This window comes from Mya arenaria, chromosome 5 (genome assembly GCF_026914265.1).
Source record: "Mya arenaria isolate MELC-2E11 chromosome 5, ASM2691426v1".
Lineage (NCBI taxonomy): Eukaryota > Metazoa > Mollusca > Bivalvia > Myida > Myidae > Mya > Mya arenaria.
Genome location: NC_069126.1, coordinates 60,598,478 through 60,617,608, shown reverse-complemented (window position 1 = coordinate 60,617,608; position 19,131 = coordinate 60,598,478). Strand labels below are relative to the sequence as shown.

Below are 19,131 nucleotides of genomic sequence, written 5' to 3'. Positions count from 1 at the left end.
ATGATTTATTAAGACACATCACACATAATAATTGAACTATGCATGTGGAAAACATGATAGATATGGAACTTCTTTCAGCGCGGCATTCTACCTGAATCAAGGGGTCCGCGAAAAATAGTGTAACTCTGAAATATGGTATCAAACATGACTCCAGAGAGTTTGCCTAAAGGCACCTCAAAAAAATCAATGAAAACTTATGATACTTTTACGCGATTTTTTGTAGACGATTGCATGTACTTGTGAAGATTTTGAGTTAGAGTAGTCAACAATTAAACCAAATATTACAAACTTTATGTGTCAAGACATAATGAAACAGGAAATGCTTTTTTTACAATGGGAAATATGAAAGAGAGATTCTTAGAATCCTCTAGGCCTTATTTTCCAGCAAATAATAGGCAGGCTGTAGCTCACATTGAAAGGTTGTGCGGATTTGGATATGGATTTTGGAATTCTAGGGGAATGGCTACTGTTATGTGCCATCTGATTGCTTCAATCTTTAATATATGTGCAGATTCCCTTGAAACCTGGTTGATCATTAACCTACTTGTCCAAACATTTTTAGATTGTATAGTCTATGACAAAAATACATTTAAATCAAACAAAGTACTCAATACTCCAACTTCATGAAAACGTAAAACGTAACCGGCATATATCACATATGAACATAATTTGAGATATGCTCCCATATGACGGGATTCCGGATGTCTTATCAATAACTCTCATACAAACACCACTAAAATATTAAAATTTCAAGGCATTTCAACCAAAAAAAACAAAACCCTACCATTTCGTCCTCGGATTCAAGTGTCAGCAGGTCACCTGACAGAGTCTGACAATGCTTTCTGGCCGTTGTCCAGTCCATCTTTCTCGATGACAAGAACCGATAACACGAGCTACTGCAGCGAAATTCAAGCCAACCGGTAGGGCACAGGCCGCAGACATCTTTAAAATAAACAAACTAAACGTAAGTTGATATAAATGTCGATGCCAAATTTATCTTCCTTGATGACCAGAACCAATAACACGAGCTACTGGTAGGACGTTCGTTAAGGCAGCGGCTACCCGCATACTTGACGGAAATTATGCAAAGTTAATGAAGAGAACATACAATGTACACAATTAATACAGGAATATAATCTTCAGGGACAAGCCGATCAACAAACTGCCGAGGCATATATGGCTTTTGCCTATTGCATTGCCGATAAATTATACCGGCCGTGGCGGATTTGGGGTGTCAAGTGTTATAGGGGTCCGCCTTTCGCACAAGAGGTTGTGTGTTCGATTTCCACCAAGGGTTGGTTCCTTTCCAATGTACTATCGAAATGGACAACGGTATCATTTTTAACTCCAAAACGGACCAGAGCTTGATTCGTGATGCTTTTGGCTTTCATCAAAATCACGCTAAATATAAGTATATACCGGAAGATGGCACTGAGACCACGCGTTATCCAGGTGGACATCAGTTCGATAACTTTGCTTTTGGTTTTTCGGTCAAAAGTAAGTTGCATTTCTTGGTTGAAACTGGAAAGATATCTTGCTTATTCATGGCCATGGTAACGGGTTCAATTTGTATTGCAAGCTAAGATTGTCGTTATTAGTGTTTTACATATCACGAACTCCGGTTGAAATTGTTTATTGTTTAGCTCTTTGTCATGCATCTCTTGGTTTATTGAATATAGTAGTGGAGTCAATCAGATTCTAAAACATCAAAAGCTTACATGTAGTCCATCAGATTCTAAAACATCAAAAGCTTACATGTAGTCCATCAGATTCTAAAACATCAAAAGCTTACATGTCGAGGGGTGAAAGCGAAAAGGTTCTATCTGCTTCTTTATTTAATGTCACTTAGAACCTTTTCGCATTCACCCCTCGATGTAGTCCATCAGATTCTAAAACATCAAAAGCTTACATGTAGTCCATCAGATTCTAAAACATCAAAGGCTTACATTTTTTTAAGGTCGTTGGCTACTAAGCGTGTCCATGTAGTGTCTGGTTGATTATTAATACAATAAACAAGCCGGTTTTAGACTCCTACGCCCATGCGGTTATTCCGCCATGCGTTTTTAACTACTTACGACATCTGTATTTATTACTAAGTGTTTAAAATAAATTCATATTATGAACCTCATTACATAGTAAGATTAATTGAAATCAGATTACTACTCTTAATAATGATACATACTCAAGAGAGGTGCACAAAAGAAACATATCAATATTAATGCATTGTTTTGTTTGACGCATGTGACTAATGATCAAAACAAAAACCTCATTTGATTTATGTACAGATTTGTTTGATTTTTTAGTTAAACACTTCTTTTGTACATTGTACTTGAATTGTATGATAGTCTAAGGATTAAGTTTTAATATTATCCAAAAGAATCGTCCGTGTTGGGTGAGCATTAGTAATGAATAAACATATGTAGGTTTGCAAACAAAAACAAAACGATTTTAGACTAGAGATATTTAAATTTTCTTGGGGTTATACCCTCCTACCCATGCCAACACTTTAAACTTCAAAATCCGTAAGTCAAACGGCTATGCCCCTATGTTACGCCCCCTAGAACATCGATTCCTTGGGTGCCCCTGATAAATTTTCGTCAATATCGAGCTCAAATACATTCGTTGAAACCAAATCCTTTAAATTAGTGGCTGAGGAAATTAGACACTTTTTTACAATTTGGGCAAAACCATACATGATATATATTGTTCTTTCTTATCAACACATTAGTCGATCACGTCTTATCACTCATATAGGCTCATGTTCATGTTTATGGTGTTTATGTAAGTTGACAAATATTTCAATTTGCAAACGACAATTTAATAATTTGAAATGCAAATAAGTAATAAAATTATTAAACAACACTTTAAATAGTTATAAATGCAATTTAGCATTAAATCTTTACCTTGAATAAATACCTGCAATAGTACAAACACAATAAACATTGTTCCTAGTCCAAAATGATAACTACTTTGTGATGTGTATTTAAAACCTATCTCTTAAGTAAGAAAGACAATAGTAAAACAACAGTACCGCAATTGTTTCACATAATGTCTTTAAACTCGTAATGCACCTTATTTAAATCATTTGTAAATTATAATCATTATCTGTCGCAACTTTCGTCATCTGTTGTTGATGATGATGTTGTTTTTTGGTTGTTTATATGTAAAAACAGCTATTCTTTCGTGGAAAGACTAAACTAAATCAGAATGTTAGAAAATACAAATCCCTGTAAACTGTGTTGCTCATTTAGTTGATTTTTAAGTTATGATAGTTCAGATTATATTTAATATAAGAACCATTATGGTCTGTTCGTATTTGAAACGTTTGGCTACAGAATTTAAAACCTAAAAACACACGCGCAAGACACGTGTCTCTTCCTTCAAGGTCAAGGTCACAGCAACATTCTGAACTAAACATGTCTTTCGGTCCGTCGCTTTTTTGTACGGTCCATGGTCGGATTAAAAAAATGAGTGACCACTGACTACCATAGAAAGAGGATATGTCGCCCAAAACCCATATTGCCGGGTCAAGGTCACATCAACTTACTATGTTATGCTATATAAGATTTTAAAAATATTTTGCATTTTCACACTTGCGCGTGCTAAGATTTTAATCATATTATGTGATAGCTTGAATTAACAACCCAACTAGCGATATATTTTTGTTTGGGCATGTATTAGGTAATGTCTTTTATAGTGAGTAAGTATTAAAATAGGTAATCATAGTAAAATTGACAAGTTCAATTTCGTTTAATATATGCCATGTTATTCTATGGATAAACAACGTTTTGTTTTTTTGAAAAGCAAGTGGAACAATGTACAACAGGCAAGGTTGTTTATTGCCAAAAAGATAACGAAATGACTCCAAGGTCATGTACAATAACAATTGAAGGGGTGAAGTGCTCTATGTACGTGTAAGCTACATGATAATACAATTCAGACATGAACAATAATAATTACGTTGAAATGAATAAAATCATTTTGATTTCGCATTACAGGTGCCTGTATATTCAGTTATAGACGTTAAATTGCTATCTAGGACTTAATTTTTTATTTAAATCGTTATAATATTTTTATCGGACTTTCCTTGTATAATTTGCATGAAAATTCTTCACCGTTCGTCTGATCAAATATTTTTAAGTTGATTGTTATATGTTTTTTTTTATATATATTTCAGGTCATCAGTTATGACTTAGCCATCCTTATTTCAACGAACATCCGGAATTAACCTGTTATTTACTGAAACTGTCACAAATATAACACGCTCAATTAACTTATTATAAGTTATATTCATCATCGATGAACCCTCGATGTATGCATGTACAAGTGCGCAAAACATTACTGTTATCATGTTCTTGTGACAGTTGAAATAAATACGACAATATATTTAACTACAAGTCCAGGATCTATCATTTTTATTATGCACTTTGGTTGGTATAATTTATACTAAAATTGGTATGACTAAAGTGCGAACAATCATCGAAACCATTATCTAAATAAATAAACATTTATACAAAACAACACAATACTATAAAAAGCAATACGATGAAATGATATTGTTTTCGAAAATCGCACGAACACGGGCTTTTTGTACCAATTTCAAGGGTTTTCACAGAAATTGAAATATCGCAAAAAGCCGTATTAAAATACGGACTTTTGCACATTCATTTATCATTAAGAATTAAAAATATATAGTAAAATCATATGTTATTATCAAATGTAATTGCGAAGTTCTGATATTTATAAAATATGTAATATTTATTATTTATTTGATAACTCACACATCTATTTATACTCTTATTTTCACTTTACTTTTCTATAAGTGACCACTGGTCAAAGGAAATATTCCAGAAAAGCCCAAACAGTTTTAACATCGCTTTAATTTTCGATCGGCTTAGTTGGTGAAAGCTATAAAGCTAAAAAAAAATCCAAAACACTCCTTTTAATGAGAATACCAAAACATTTCGTAAAAAACAACACACTTTAGTTTTTATGTGCAAAGGTATATTCATATAATTGAATGAATTGAAACAAAAATGAGAACATCTTATTCCGTATTTTCTAGTTAGATGATGTTAAAAAAGTTGCATTAATAACATTATTTTATTTTGCCCCTGCTGTGTATGCTTGATGATAGTAATTTACATTGTATAAGGACAATCAATCAAATTTCTTAAGTTACAATGCAATTAATTGTTTTAATATCCTACTTTGTGGTTATAATTAATCTTAAAATTACCGTTGCAAAACTGTAGCTAAATGTGGTTAAAACAAAGAATGTTAAGTTTGTATGAGGACACATGGAAGTAGGACACTACATTTCAATATTGAAACATGGCACAATAGACTTTGATTAAAACACAATAAATCAACAGCACTTTTGATTTATCGTGTTTTAATCAAACACATACAGCTACTAAAATATAAATTCGCTTAGCATAATATATGTTTAAATATTAATGTATGCTAGAATGTGTTTTATGTGCTAACTATAATTGTGTTAATAACACAAAATAATCGGAGTCATTTTTTAACGAAAGGTAGGTCAATAGGTTGAAAAAATGAACTGATGCAATGGATGCATCATTTGTCCTTGGATCTTCATGAAACTTGGTAAGACTATCTAAGTCCAAGTTCATAAAATCGTTATGATGTTTGAAATTGGGACAACATGTACTAACAACCAAGTCAACTTGAAGCAAAACCTTGTTTACATTTAGGCGTTTGATTTGTTCTCGTAGATGCTAAATGGTAAGCTAATGTGGTAGGTGACATATTTAAGACTTTTAAAGCTCCGAATGGCGACAAATAGGTATCGGGCAGGCTGTCCTTCCGTCTGTCTCTCCATCCGTACGGTTTCCGATCAATAGCTTGTGAAACAATAGTCACAGGGACTCAAACTTGGTAGGCAGGTTGGGCATCACCGGCACATGAAATCTGTTATTTGAGGTCAGTGGGTCAGAGCTCAGGGTCGTGGTAGCCTTGAGGTTAAAATCTGTTTCCGATCAAGAACGCTGGGTCCCGGGTCATCAAACTTGATAATCAGGCCGGTCATGACAAGTAGATGAACCCTATTTTTATGTCAGCGGGTCAAAGGTCAAGGGCGTGGTGATATTGAGCTGAAAACCCCTTTCCGATCAATAACGAAAAATGCCTCGGCACAAAAACATCATACTTATTAGGCAGGTTGGTGATAATCCGATGAAGCCTAATTTGGGGTCAGTAAATACAAGTGCGATAACGGATGAACAAGTGAACCTCGGAACCTCATCTTTAGTTGGCAGTTTGACCAAGGATGACCTTTTGATAATGAAAACCGTGTATTTATACAGTTAAATTGACATTTTGACACACATTTTATTAGTAGTTTTAATTGGTAGTTATTCTATTTCTTCACTCTAAAAGATATCTGACTTTGTAAAGTGTTAAAGACAGGTACGATAATGCCCACCAATTTCTAGGACGTCGGTGATCTGACATCAACTTATCTTGCAGTGACTTTTCATATTTGTTTTGTGGTGAATAAATATGCTTGGGAAATTATGAGAATATGTTATATACTAAAGGATATATGTCTATATAGGCCCAAATACTAATGACAATCGGTCCAACGAGGATTCTGGGGCATATGTCACACATCGGTGACAGTTCCTGTATCTCTAACACTGCAGTGCACAGCGCTGGGATATTCAGTCTGTCCAGTTTCTAGCTTTGGCTGGTGGTCGTCTACTGTCTACTTCATCTAACCTTGCTTACCTAGTTTCCTTTACTCTCTAGTGATGAACGACATCCTTACCAACAACATATTATGTCCCCCTTCGACTGAAAGGGAGAAATACTGTATTTGTCATTATTATTCTTATTGATATTATTATTTCTCTCTTTTGACTGAATGGGTGACAAATTGTGTTTGTATTTTCTTTTTAATTACTATACTTCTTCTACCTAATTTTGTCCGGAGCGGAACTCAAAAACTACTTGAGGGAATTGATTGAAACTTGCAGCATCGACATATGCCTTTGTGAACTTGTGCACCATGCACACACTCGCCAGGCATTTACACAAAAGATGCTTAACCTTTGCATTTGCAACCTATTTTTTAATCGATAGAAAGCTCTTGAATAGTTATATGAAAAACTACAAAAACAAGCTTAGTACACAAACGATTAAACATAATTTCAAAATAGAAGCAGATTATTTTACACATAATATGCAAATCTGACATAAACGGTCAATTAATTTCGACAACGTAATCGAAATAAAAATGCTGAAGCTTAATTGGTACATAAAGAAACGAGTAGAGTAACTGTATATATTTACATAAACAAACTAACATGAAAGCCAATCGTTTTGCTGTTGTTGTTTGGTAGTAATTAATCACGGTTTTCAGCCGAATACAAAATTATTTATGCTATTGTTCAAACATCTTTTTTAAATGAAGGGAATACAGCCACATAGCGATAATCCATTTTAAAATTAATTTTTTTTCCTAGTTTGTACAAGGAACTAGTCACTTGATGGTCCCAAAATCGGCAAATACAGTTTTTACTCAAAACTGGCCTATAATTTCCAATACGAGCTAGTATGTTGTCGATAAAACATCATGATAATTGAAGGAAGTATGCAGCAATCATGTCGTCTCGCACGCTGTCTCAAGTTTCCCACGTTTGAAGATAGAACGGATTGTGTGTTTTTTTCCGAGCACCTTGCAAGTCAGGGGATCTTTTTACAACCTAGCTGCCGATGAGCGTTTTAGCCAACGCGCTGTCATTTTTAGCAGCGTTCATTTCTTTAAAAGGTTTCCATCAATCAATTTCGTCAACGATATTTATCACATGTGCATACGTAGTTTCTCAACAGTTTCCCGCTTCCTAGTACTGTTCGTCCTTTTGGTAGCATGTTTTGTGTGTATATTTAGCATGTGAAGGTCACGTGGTGAGTGTCTATAAACAATTAATTGACAGCTGGTATCTAGCCTCTTTACAGTTCGAGAAGGTTTGCAACACTTAGCAACACTAAAATAATAAGTATGCTTAAGATATTTGTTTGATCGAGGTTGTATTGAGTTTTGCAAGTTTTCCTTTATGTACATAGTCCACAGATCAACATACATGACAATATCTTTGATCATGGAACATTATATCATAGCCATATCGGCTGCTTTCAACTCGAAATAGGTGTAATGTTGATAGACTATAATTTGTTAAGGCCATACGATGTGTTTCGGGACAGAGAATATAGGTTTATATTTTGCAGTAAATTGGTTCTCATAATGCTGTGAAACCTGCATTGTCTACGAAATTGTTTAAGTTAGATGCCCTATGACTTTTACCTTTGGTATCAACCAATAATATATGTTTGTATAATGGTTGCACAATAATATTAAAGCATTCACATAGTTTACACCATAAAATCTACCTATCATTATACAATAATTTACATTTGGTGTTCGCGAGCTGCAATATTGCTCAAATTATCGAAAGCAAAAATAAATGCGCCAGTTGCTTCTGGTAACGTTTAAAAGAGGGCGATAGGTAGTGTAAAGAAAAAGATAACATCTTCAATGAATATTAAAATTAGTTTGCATGTACTTATTCATGGAATAAAATTAAATTTTCACAGAAATCACAATTAAACCTGTACAGAGGTACAAATAGTTACTGGCTTTGTGGATACAAACGAATGTGGGATTTACTTTTTTTTTTTTTCTGGACTTTCATACATCTACTTCATTCAAAGCATAATCTGGCAGAGAAGTGAGTGTTCAGCGTGTTAACACGAAAAGGTTGAACTTCTTTTAGCGTGTTTATTATCTAATTACTTTTGATTAAATTAATCTAAACATTGAACAACAGATGTCATCGCTCTTTGCTAAAATCAACATATCGGTCAAAGTAATTTGGACAAGACCCGCAGAATCAACTTGATAAATGAACGCATTAAAACATTCATTTAAATGCATCTTGACATTGCGTCGTGTAAGACGAAATTGCTTTCTCCAATTTAATAAAAAGATATGTGCTTTGTAATTACAATTGTAATTCATATTTATCTCAAACTTGTTAAAGGATGATAGTCGATGTGCTTGTCAAAACCACAGACCAGCTATGAATTATGACAAACTGCACCGGTCGCTCCGATACCATTATGCAAAAGGTATAACGCAAAAAGGTTGCTGGTTAATTTGTCTTCAAAATAAAGTGTTCTTCTTCTGGTCATTGGCAACCTGTATACCAAGTTAGAGGGCCCAGGCTCACAGCGTTTCTCAGTTATTGATCGGAACCGGATTTTCAGCCTGAGGTTACTACGACTTTAACCGTTGACTCACGGACCTCAAAATTAATAGAGTTTCTTTGTTGGTCATTACCAGCCTGCTCACCAAGCTTGAGGGCTTTAGAAGTTTTCTCAAGTATCGTTCGGAAACAGTTTTTCAGCTCACCATGACCTTGACCTCAAAAACAATCCCACTGCTGGTCATTTCCAACAAAATAACCAAGTTATTAAACTTTGACCCAGTGACCTACATATTACATGAGATGAGGCTTCCGAAAACCTGATCGACACTTAACTACTTATAAAAGACATGTGAGCTTGTTCTTTACTCTTTTTTTTTACAATAGATTGCTTATATCCTAACATGTTTGAAATTCCATCAAGACAGTTTCAGCATTGGACTTCAATATTTTCAGTATTTTTACAAAAGACACATTGACATTTTGTTTCGATTTATTAGACATTTTTAGACATGTATGCATAAACTATTAATAATAATAAATCGTATATAATACAAACAGGCAAATGTAATAAAGGAAATGCATTTTCTAACAAACAAAAAACATTACCTGCACATTAATATCATACAAAGTCAATAAAAACATATCAAATTTTAAAAATTTACAAACATATACTACACAAACTGTAACAGAGTTACATCTTAACCTGATATGTAGCATACATAAACCTGTCAATGCATACAATTACTAAACAATTGCATATTTAAAACACACTACACTGTAATTATATTGATCATGGTAAGAAACAGTATAGAACGAAAAGAAAAAAAATGTAAAAGAACTAGAGATTGCTTTTTTGAAAAAGCGAATGTCTCCCCCATTGTGTGGTCGTAGGTGAGAAATAATCAATGATGGATCCCAAAATCAATAGGGGCCATCAACTAGTCATGACTAACTGGCATACCAAGTATGAAGTTCCTGGGTGTAAACGTTCTTGAGTTATTGAGCAGAAACCGGTTCTTCACCTCAAGGTCAGTGACCTTGACCTTTGACCAACTGATTGCAAAATCAACTAGACATCATGACCAACCTCACTTCAAAGTTTGGTGAACCTAGATCAAAGCATTCTCCTGATATTGCACGGAAATATTTTTTTACATTAGAGGTCACAGCGACGTTGACCTTTGACCTTGTGACCCCCCAAAATATAGGAGTTTTCTAAACCTCATGATCAACCTCCCTACCAAGTTTGGTGAACCTAGGTCAAACCATTCTCAAGATATTGAGCGGAAATGTTTTTTACATTGGGGGTCGCCGCGACCTTGACCTTTGACCTAGTGACCCCAAAAACAATAGGGATCTTCTACACCTCATGACCAACCTCCCTACCAAGTTTGGTGAACCTAGGTCAAACCGTTTTCAAGATTTTGAGCAGAAATGTTTTTTATATTGGGGGTCGCCGCGACCTTGACCTTTGACCTAGTGACCCCAAAAACAATAGGGATCCTCTACACCTCACGACCAACCTCCCTACCAAGTTTGGTGAACCTAGGTCAAACCATTCTCAAGATATTGAGCGGAAATGTTTTTTACATTGGGGGTCGCCGCGACCTTGACCTTTGACCTAGTGACCCCAAAAACAATAGGGATCCTCTACACCTCACGACCAACCTCCCTACCAAGTTTGGTGAACCTAGGTCAAACCATTCTCAAGATATTGAGCGGAAATGTTTTTTACATTGGGGGTCGCCGCGACCTTGACCTTTGACCTAGCGACCCCAAAAACAATAGGGATCCTCTACACCTCACGACCAACCTCCCTACCAAGTTTGGTGAACCTAGGTCAAACCATTCTCAAGATATTGAGCGGAAATGTTTTTTTACATTGGGGGTCGCCGCGACCTTGACCTTTGACCTAGTGACCCCAAAAACAATAGGGATCTTCTACAACTCATGACCAACCTCCCTACCAAGTTTGGTGAACCTAGGTCAAACCATTGTCAAGATATTGAGCGGAAATGTTTTTTACATTGGGGGTCGCCGCGACCTTGACCTTTGACCTAGTGACCCCAAAAACAATAGGGATCTTCTACACCTCATGACCAACCTCCCTACCAAGTTTGGTGATCCTAGGTCATGCGGTTTTCCAGTTATCGATCGGAAACGAAGTGTGACGTACGGACGTACGGACGTACGGACGGACGGACGGACTACCGGACTGACGGACAGGGCAAAAACAATATGTCTCCCCCAGAGAGGGGGAGACATAATAACTAAAGGGGACTAAACAGCTCGATTAGCCAATTTGAAAGTTGCACAATGCAGAAACAAGAGGGCCAAGATGGCCCTATATCGCTCACCTCAGTAAAACTTTGTGCTATAGACTCGTTGATAATAATAGGGCAATAACAGGAATTTGGCTTTTCTGATGTATGAAATTTTACCTCGAGAGTGTTAACAAGGTATTTCCACATTGTGGCTCTCTGACATAGTTTTTGACCCCAGATGACCCATATTCGAACCTGAGCTAGAAATCATCAATACAACCTTTCTGACAAATTCCCAGGATATTGGGGCTGAATATGTTGTCCCGAGAGTGTTAACAAGGTTTTTCCATATTTGGACTCTGTGACCTAGTTTTTTACCCCAGAAGACCCATATTCGAACTTGAGCTAGAAATCATCAAAACAACTTTTCCTGCAAATTTCCAGGATATTTGGGCTGAAAATGTTACCTCGAGAGTGTTAACATGGTATTTCCATAATTGGGCTCTGTGACCTAGTTTTTGACCCTAGATGACCTTTAATCGAACTTGAGCTAGAAATCATCAAAACAACCTTTCTGACAAATTTCCAGGATTTTTGGGCTGAAAATGTTACCTCGAGAGTGTTTACAAGGTATTTCCATATTTGGGCTCTGTGACATAGTTTTTGATCCCAGATGACCCATATTCGAACTTGAGTTAGATATCTACAAAAAAACCTTTCAGACAAATTTCCAGGATATTTGGGCTGAAAATGTTAACTCAAGAGATAACAAGGTATTTCCATATTTGGTCTCTGTGACCTAGTTTTTGACCCCAGATGACCCATACTTAACTTGAGTTAGAAATCATCGAAACAACCTTTCTGACAAATTTCCAGGATATTTGGGCTGAAAATGTTACCTCTAGAGTGTAAACAAGGTTTTTCCATATTTGGGCTCTGTGACCTAGTTTTTTACCCCAGATGACCCATATTCGAACTCGTCCAAGTAATTACTAGGACAAACATCCTGACCAAGTTTCGTGACAATTGAGGCAAAAATGTGACCCCTAGAGTGTTAACAAACTAAGTGTGGACGGACGACAGACGACCGACAATCATCAATCCTAAAAGCTCAACATCAGCCTACGGCTAAGGTGAGCTAAAAAGTGTAAAAATAACAGAGAATTTTTTTAACATAAATGGGATGAAATTTAAAAAGAAAGAAGGTAATCATGATTCTAACCATTGAACTACTAGCAAGTAGAATCTACTGACAATTTAAAAGTATGCACACTAAGTTTGAAATATTTACATCATGTTGTTCATTTATAATCCATCCGAGAGGACTAAATGAGGAGTGTTTTTCTACCTATTTGCCTGTAGTGCTTTTCAGGCGACAAAAACACGAACAAAACATATAATTAATGGTATATCAACATATAATTATGATCCAAAGCATGCATATAATGACAATTTCCACATTTATTAAACATTGAACATATAAAGCAAACAGCTCAGATAGAAGGTTTCTTATCAGTCTTCTTTTCGCGTACTTTCTAAAATTTAACTTCCTGAATTTCAAAAAATCCTTATACTCCATCAAAATTGATTTGATTTATGAAGGGGACTAATTAGGTTGACGCCATGAAAGTCTAAAATGTGGGGATTCCACACATCTTTGTACTTGGGATATCAGGGCCTAAATGAATATTCAATTCAAGCTGAAAAAATATGCATACTCTCTGGAGTCAAGTACAAATGTCACAAAGATGTATTGCGGATCTGTACAAACGACTAAGAATAACGCATGAATGCTCAACGAGTGCAGTATGAGGACGCATGAGGTCAGTACCAAACTACTATTTTTTTATATTATTAGAATTAGTTATTCATGTAGGAAGTGTTAATGAAACAAGTGCTATATATAGAGTTGGAATATATTTAAAGGTCCAGTGATCGTTATCCGATATAAAGAAAACAAAAAGGATGTAGTTAAATGATACCCAGATGTTTGAACAATTTTCTTTAGATGTAAGTATACCCGAATTTCTTTCAGTAATATTCAGTTAGTACATTTAAAAAGCCCAACTTATATTTTGGAACTTGCTCTAGGTCTAAAAGACGATGTCCTTACTCTAATGGATAATTATATAAGTGTCTCCAATTGAGATGCTTTAGAATTGATAATGAAAGTAAAGAGTATGTATGTTGTCTAGTTTCCTTTTCCGTTTCCGAATCTACACATTTGAGTAACGCATTTAAAACTTGGATAAAATATTGGCCTCAAGTTTTGAAAATCACAAAATCATTCATCAAAAAAGATGACAAAGTTAGGATGCTCAGCAAAGGGGAACACAAGACACAACAGACGAAGAAAGCTGTTCACCACTGTAAGGAAAGAATCTAAGCCTATATTCAATCTGTTTTAAAAGAACAGGACAAGAGTTTGAGGGAAAGCGTAAATACAGAAAGGAAATGAGAGAAATCACAGTACCCATGTCCGCCAGCTATTGTTTAATTTAAATATATTATATAATTTGTTTTAAGTTCATAGGTGGTGTGGACAGCGCACCGCGTTCGCCGGTTGACCTATTTCTTGCGGTTTATTGAAGACGTTTCCTCTGAGTTATGGAAACATGCCAAACGATGTTTATTTGCATAAAGTTATTCAAAAAAGAAGAGTTGCCAAGTCCAGTTGGCTCCTATTAACCATCTTTAACGAAGTTTCAAAAGGACTTATATCTGTTCTTTCACCCCTCAGTTCTGATGATGTTTCAAGAATTTTGAAGAGATTTGGAAATTGCCCTGAAAAAGAAACTTGATGAGAAACAGTCTTCATGGTCAGACAAAGAGAAAATACAGAATGCTTTAAAATTGGGCGTATAAAATGGTAAAATGTCAGAGATCCAACTTTTAGGGAAACTGATATGAAATAGACCTACACAGATTGTGCAAAAATAACAAAATCAAAGGATAAAACATAACAAAGAATAGTAATAAAATAAGTGGCCTGATGAGTAATGTTGTGAAAAGGCTAGAGGTAGACACGAGGGAGATGGACAACCAACTGTCAGAATTGCTAACATCTCGTGGCATGCGCCAATATGTTAAGCAGGGTCAGAGGTGGGTGAGGCCTTTGAAAGACCCCCTCCTTCATTCCTTGAGCAATCACAAAACAGGGCACTTCTTACTCAAAATGAAACCAGAAAATAATAAAAATAAAATTAAAAGGATTTCATGGAAAACAGTTGGTTAAAAATAAGAACAAAATGCTGCAAACAACCTTAACGCACATGGGACGTTGAAATTATATGCATTCAGATGTTACATTCCACTCCCAAATGCTCTAACAAAAAAGGTAGACATATATAGAGGTATGCCTTTTCTTTTTCTCCATTCATCTTTTGATATGCTGCCACATCACTAGTATACCTGAATTGTAGGGTAAGCATATAAAGTGAACACCGAGTTTTCTATCCGAATATATACCAATGGTAGCGGATCTGATGAAAATGAAACTGATAGTGCAGGATGAAATACTGGCTGGAAAACAGAAAACCAACATATGAGAAATACGTTAAACTGATCTTTTTGAAATCGCGTTAATAACAAACGTCTTTAACGACTTATGAATCATTTTATATCCATCATAATTATATTGTTTTGACAATGTTTATTTGTACGTAATTATAAGACCTTATTTAATAAATTTCAATCTGGGAGTTGAGCTAGTGAAGGGTCCAGAACCCTTGCAACACAATCTCTCTCCAACGGACCAAAGCAGTTGTAAATCTCACATCGGTACATTTGATTCAGGTTGTACTTGATTAGGGGGGTTGTGGCGAAAATAAATTAAAAAAGTGTTATATTTTTAGTTGTCCTTCTTCCTTAAAATATTGAGACACAAACAGCGAAACGTCCGAACCACAAGCCCGAAGAGCCCTGGTAACAACTAAATGGTTTCCTTTGCCATCTCAATTCTGTCCGGTAAAAAATATTTTGTAGTCATAACTTCTGTTGACTAATATATCCAAACTACTTCACATGTCACACATGCAAAATTCAAGACCAGTATTCATCTAGGTTTTGGCCAAGGATGGACTGCATCTAAACAGATATGGAGCAAGACGGTGTCTGCAAGATCTTCATGCTGATTCTGATTGGTTGTATAATGAAGTAGATATTGAGAGAAGAGATGAAGAAGAGTGGCCAGAACTACAAGAACTGACGTTGGCAGCTGAGAGAGATGATGTAACCTTACCACCAGTAAACACTATGGAACAGCGTTTGTATGCCACTGTAGTGAGAAAGGTTAATAAAACCGATATTTTTAATTTTGTTCTGGGTTAAAATTTATTTTCATTTATGAAATTAAAAAAGAGAGTAAATAACAGATCATATCATTATGCATTTTTATATTGCAGTATTATTGACACCAATGACCATGTTCAGCTGCTTCTGTGAGATGTTGTAGATTGCCTTCCAGCTCAGAACATACATGGCTTACCCACAGTAATTTATTCGACGACTTTGGTACATTATCATTGCAAACAAAAAATGCACGAGTGTTGTTTAATTCAAGAGATTTTTTGTATGATGAAAAGAGTAGACTGTAGTTTGTATATATACCAAACTTCATTGTATCATTCACATTTTGTTAGTTTAGATATTTCAATACTTTTATTCAAGGCCGTGGTCAAGCATGAACGAAGGAAATGTCTATATTGTTTAAGTAGTATTTCAATTAACTTAATTATAAGAACGTGGTCTTTTTGTGTATATTTATTTAGATCAACAATGAACACAGTCTGAAATACATGAATGAGACATACTCAGATATTTACCAAATAATATGTTTTCCCGATAATTAACATTGGAAACGATACTAAAGAATAATTGGTACAGTACATTAATGAATACAATAAGTAACATAATGAACATAGTATCGATGATAACTTACAATAATAATATGCCAGAATCATGTTAGAGTTGGCGTTTCCTCAAATGACTCCTTTTAAATTACAAATGGTCAATTTACACCAAAGGGGAGTAACTCTGGCATGTCTAAGTATCAGTCTCAATATAAAGGGAAGTTACTATGCAAATACCAGTGTCAATAAACAATAATCATGTATCCCCCTTCGAGTCTTTTGTAATATAATGACATAAAGGCTGTTGTGAAAAAAGAATTGTATCATATGCTATGAATAACAGACTAGAGCATTGACTAGGCTGAAAACTTGGAAGTCGCTTAGTTAGCCTCAAGAAAGCTGTACTTCAACAGAGCTGATTTTTGTCCTACTGACAGAAGAAAGAAGTCGTCACGTTTGTGTCATCTGGAACTCGACCATCTATTGGCCTCTTTCACAAAGCTGTACTTCCACAGAGCTGATTTTTGTCCTACTGACAGAAGAAAGAAGTCGTCACGTTTGTGTCATCTGGAACTCCACCATCTATTGGCTTCTTTCACAAAGAAATGTTTCAAGAACATTGGCTGGAGGAATGTGGGGTCTGTTATGACGAAACAGAAATCTATGTTAAAAACAATTACTGTGTTCATATAAGAACGTGGTCTTTTTGTGTATCTTTATTTAGATCAACAATGAACACAGTCTGAAATACATGAATGAGACATACTCAGATATTTACCAAATAATATGTTGTCCCGATAATAAACATTGGAAACGATACTAAAGAATAATTGGTACAGTACATTAATGAATACAATAAGTAACATAATGAACATAGTATCGATGATAACTTACAATAATAATATGCCAGAAACATGTTAGAGTTGGCGTTTCCTCAAATGACTCCTTTTAAATTACAAATGGTCAATTTACACCAAAGGGGAGTAACTCTGGCATGTCTAAGTATCAGTCTCAATATAAAGGGAAGTTACTATGCAAATACCAGTGGCAATAAACAATAATCATGTATCCCCCTTCGAGTCTTTTGTAATATAATGACATAAAGGCTGTTGTGAAAAAAGAATTGTATCATATGCTATGAATAACAAAGACTAGAGCATTGACTAGGCTGAAAACTTGGAAGTCGCTTAGTTAGCCTCAAGAAAGCTGTAATTTCAACAGAGCTGATTTTTGTCCTACTGACAGAAGAAAGAAGTCGTCACGTTTGTGTCATCTGGAACTCGACCATCTATTGGCCTCTTTCACAAAGCTGTACTTCCACAGAGCTGATTTTTGTCCTACTGACAGAAGAAAGAAGTCGTCACGTTTGTGTCATCTGGAACTCCACCATCTATTGGCCTCTTTCACAAAGAAATGTTTCAAGAACTTTGGCTGGAGGAATGTGGGGTCTGTTATGACGAAGCAGAAATCTATGTTAAAAACAATTACTGTGTTCATATAAGAACGTGGTCTTTTTGTGTATCTTTATTTAGATCAACAATGAACACAGTCTGAAATACATGAATGAGACATACTCAGATATTTACCAAATAATATGTTGTCCCGATAATTAACATTGGAAACGATACTAAAGAATAATTGGTACAGTACATTAATGAATACAATAAGTAACATAATGAACATAGTATCGATGATAACTTACAATAATAATATGCCAGAAACATGTTAGAGTTGGCGTTTCCTCAAATGACTCCTTTTAAATTACAAATGGTCAATTTACACCAAAGGGGAGTAACTCTGGCATGTCTAAGTATCAGTCTCAATATAAAGGGAAGTTACTATGCAAATACCAGTGGCAATAAACAATAATCATGTATTAATAGTTTCAGAAACTGAAAGCTGTGACAGTAGAAAAGAAAACCATTAGAGAAAAAACATTGCCTTAGGCAAAAGGATGTGCGTAAAAGGGTATTAAGAATGCATACCATCAATTATTAAACCATATTCAAAATAAATTTAACCATTTATTTTATTATTTGTCATAAATAATTCCACCGTGAAATCGCTTACATGTGATTGTCAATATACCTACTCAAAATGTCATATATCTCATTAAGGTGTGTAACTACACAATAGGGTAATCATGCTAATGTATAGTTGTTTTATCTTTTATAATTGTTTTGAATAGTTATGCCCAATCATTGTTTGTTTTTCACTTTAACTTCTACATTTTTAGCATCTACAGTGGTTGAACTCTCCTGACTGCAAGGTAAGATGTTCTAGGGAACATTTTCTCCTAGATCATATACACAAACGACATGTTCATGAAAGGACTATTTCAAAGCAGTTGGATGGTAAATCAAAGGTAAATGAGATTAGGAAATGAAACATACATTTGATCAAGTCACAAATAATCTGGTTGATTATTAAGAGAGTGACTGGTAATTTCTTTTAGAGATAGAAATAGTACTATAACAGGTGGTCTGATATTCAATACCTGTTTCAAGGACAAAAACATGCCTACTCTTACAAGATCAAACTGCAGGTTGATTAAGCTGACTGCACACATTTCTTGAATCTTGGTCCATTTTTATCTAAGCGAAGCTCATTAAATATATGTCTTTCACAGATTAAAACATATACCAGACACTGACATAAGTTTCTTGGTATATAACTAGGGCTTCAAAATCCGATTGATGTTTAAATATCTTTCAGAAAACGAGCCGAATAAAGAAGGCTTTTATGCAAAAAAACCTCATACACCGATAAGGAGAGGGCAAA

At 35.1% G+C, this 19,131-nt stretch overlaps 1 protein-coding gene across 5 annotated transcripts in view; it reads right to left on the bottom strand.

The window, feature by feature from the left end:
• The window catches only part of LOC128234708 (uncharacterized), a 52,002-nt gene extending 48,960 nt beyond the window's left edge, over positions 1-3,042 (bottom strand). For all 5 annotated transcript variants that reach the window (XR_008261006.1, XM_052949130.1, XM_052949133.1 and 2 more), the window contains exons 1-2: positions 2,904-3,042; positions 785-942 (exon numbers count right to left, since the gene is read on the bottom strand). Coding sequence is in view for 4 of the 5 variants with exons in the window: in XM_052949130.1 (XP_052805090.1) it covers positions 785-942; positions 2,904-2,943 (198 nt within the window). In the remaining variant the exon portion in view is untranslated. The remainder of the gene's footprint in view (positions 1-784; positions 943-2,903) is intronic.
• Between the last annotated feature and the right edge of the window lie 16,089 nt (positions 3,043-19,131).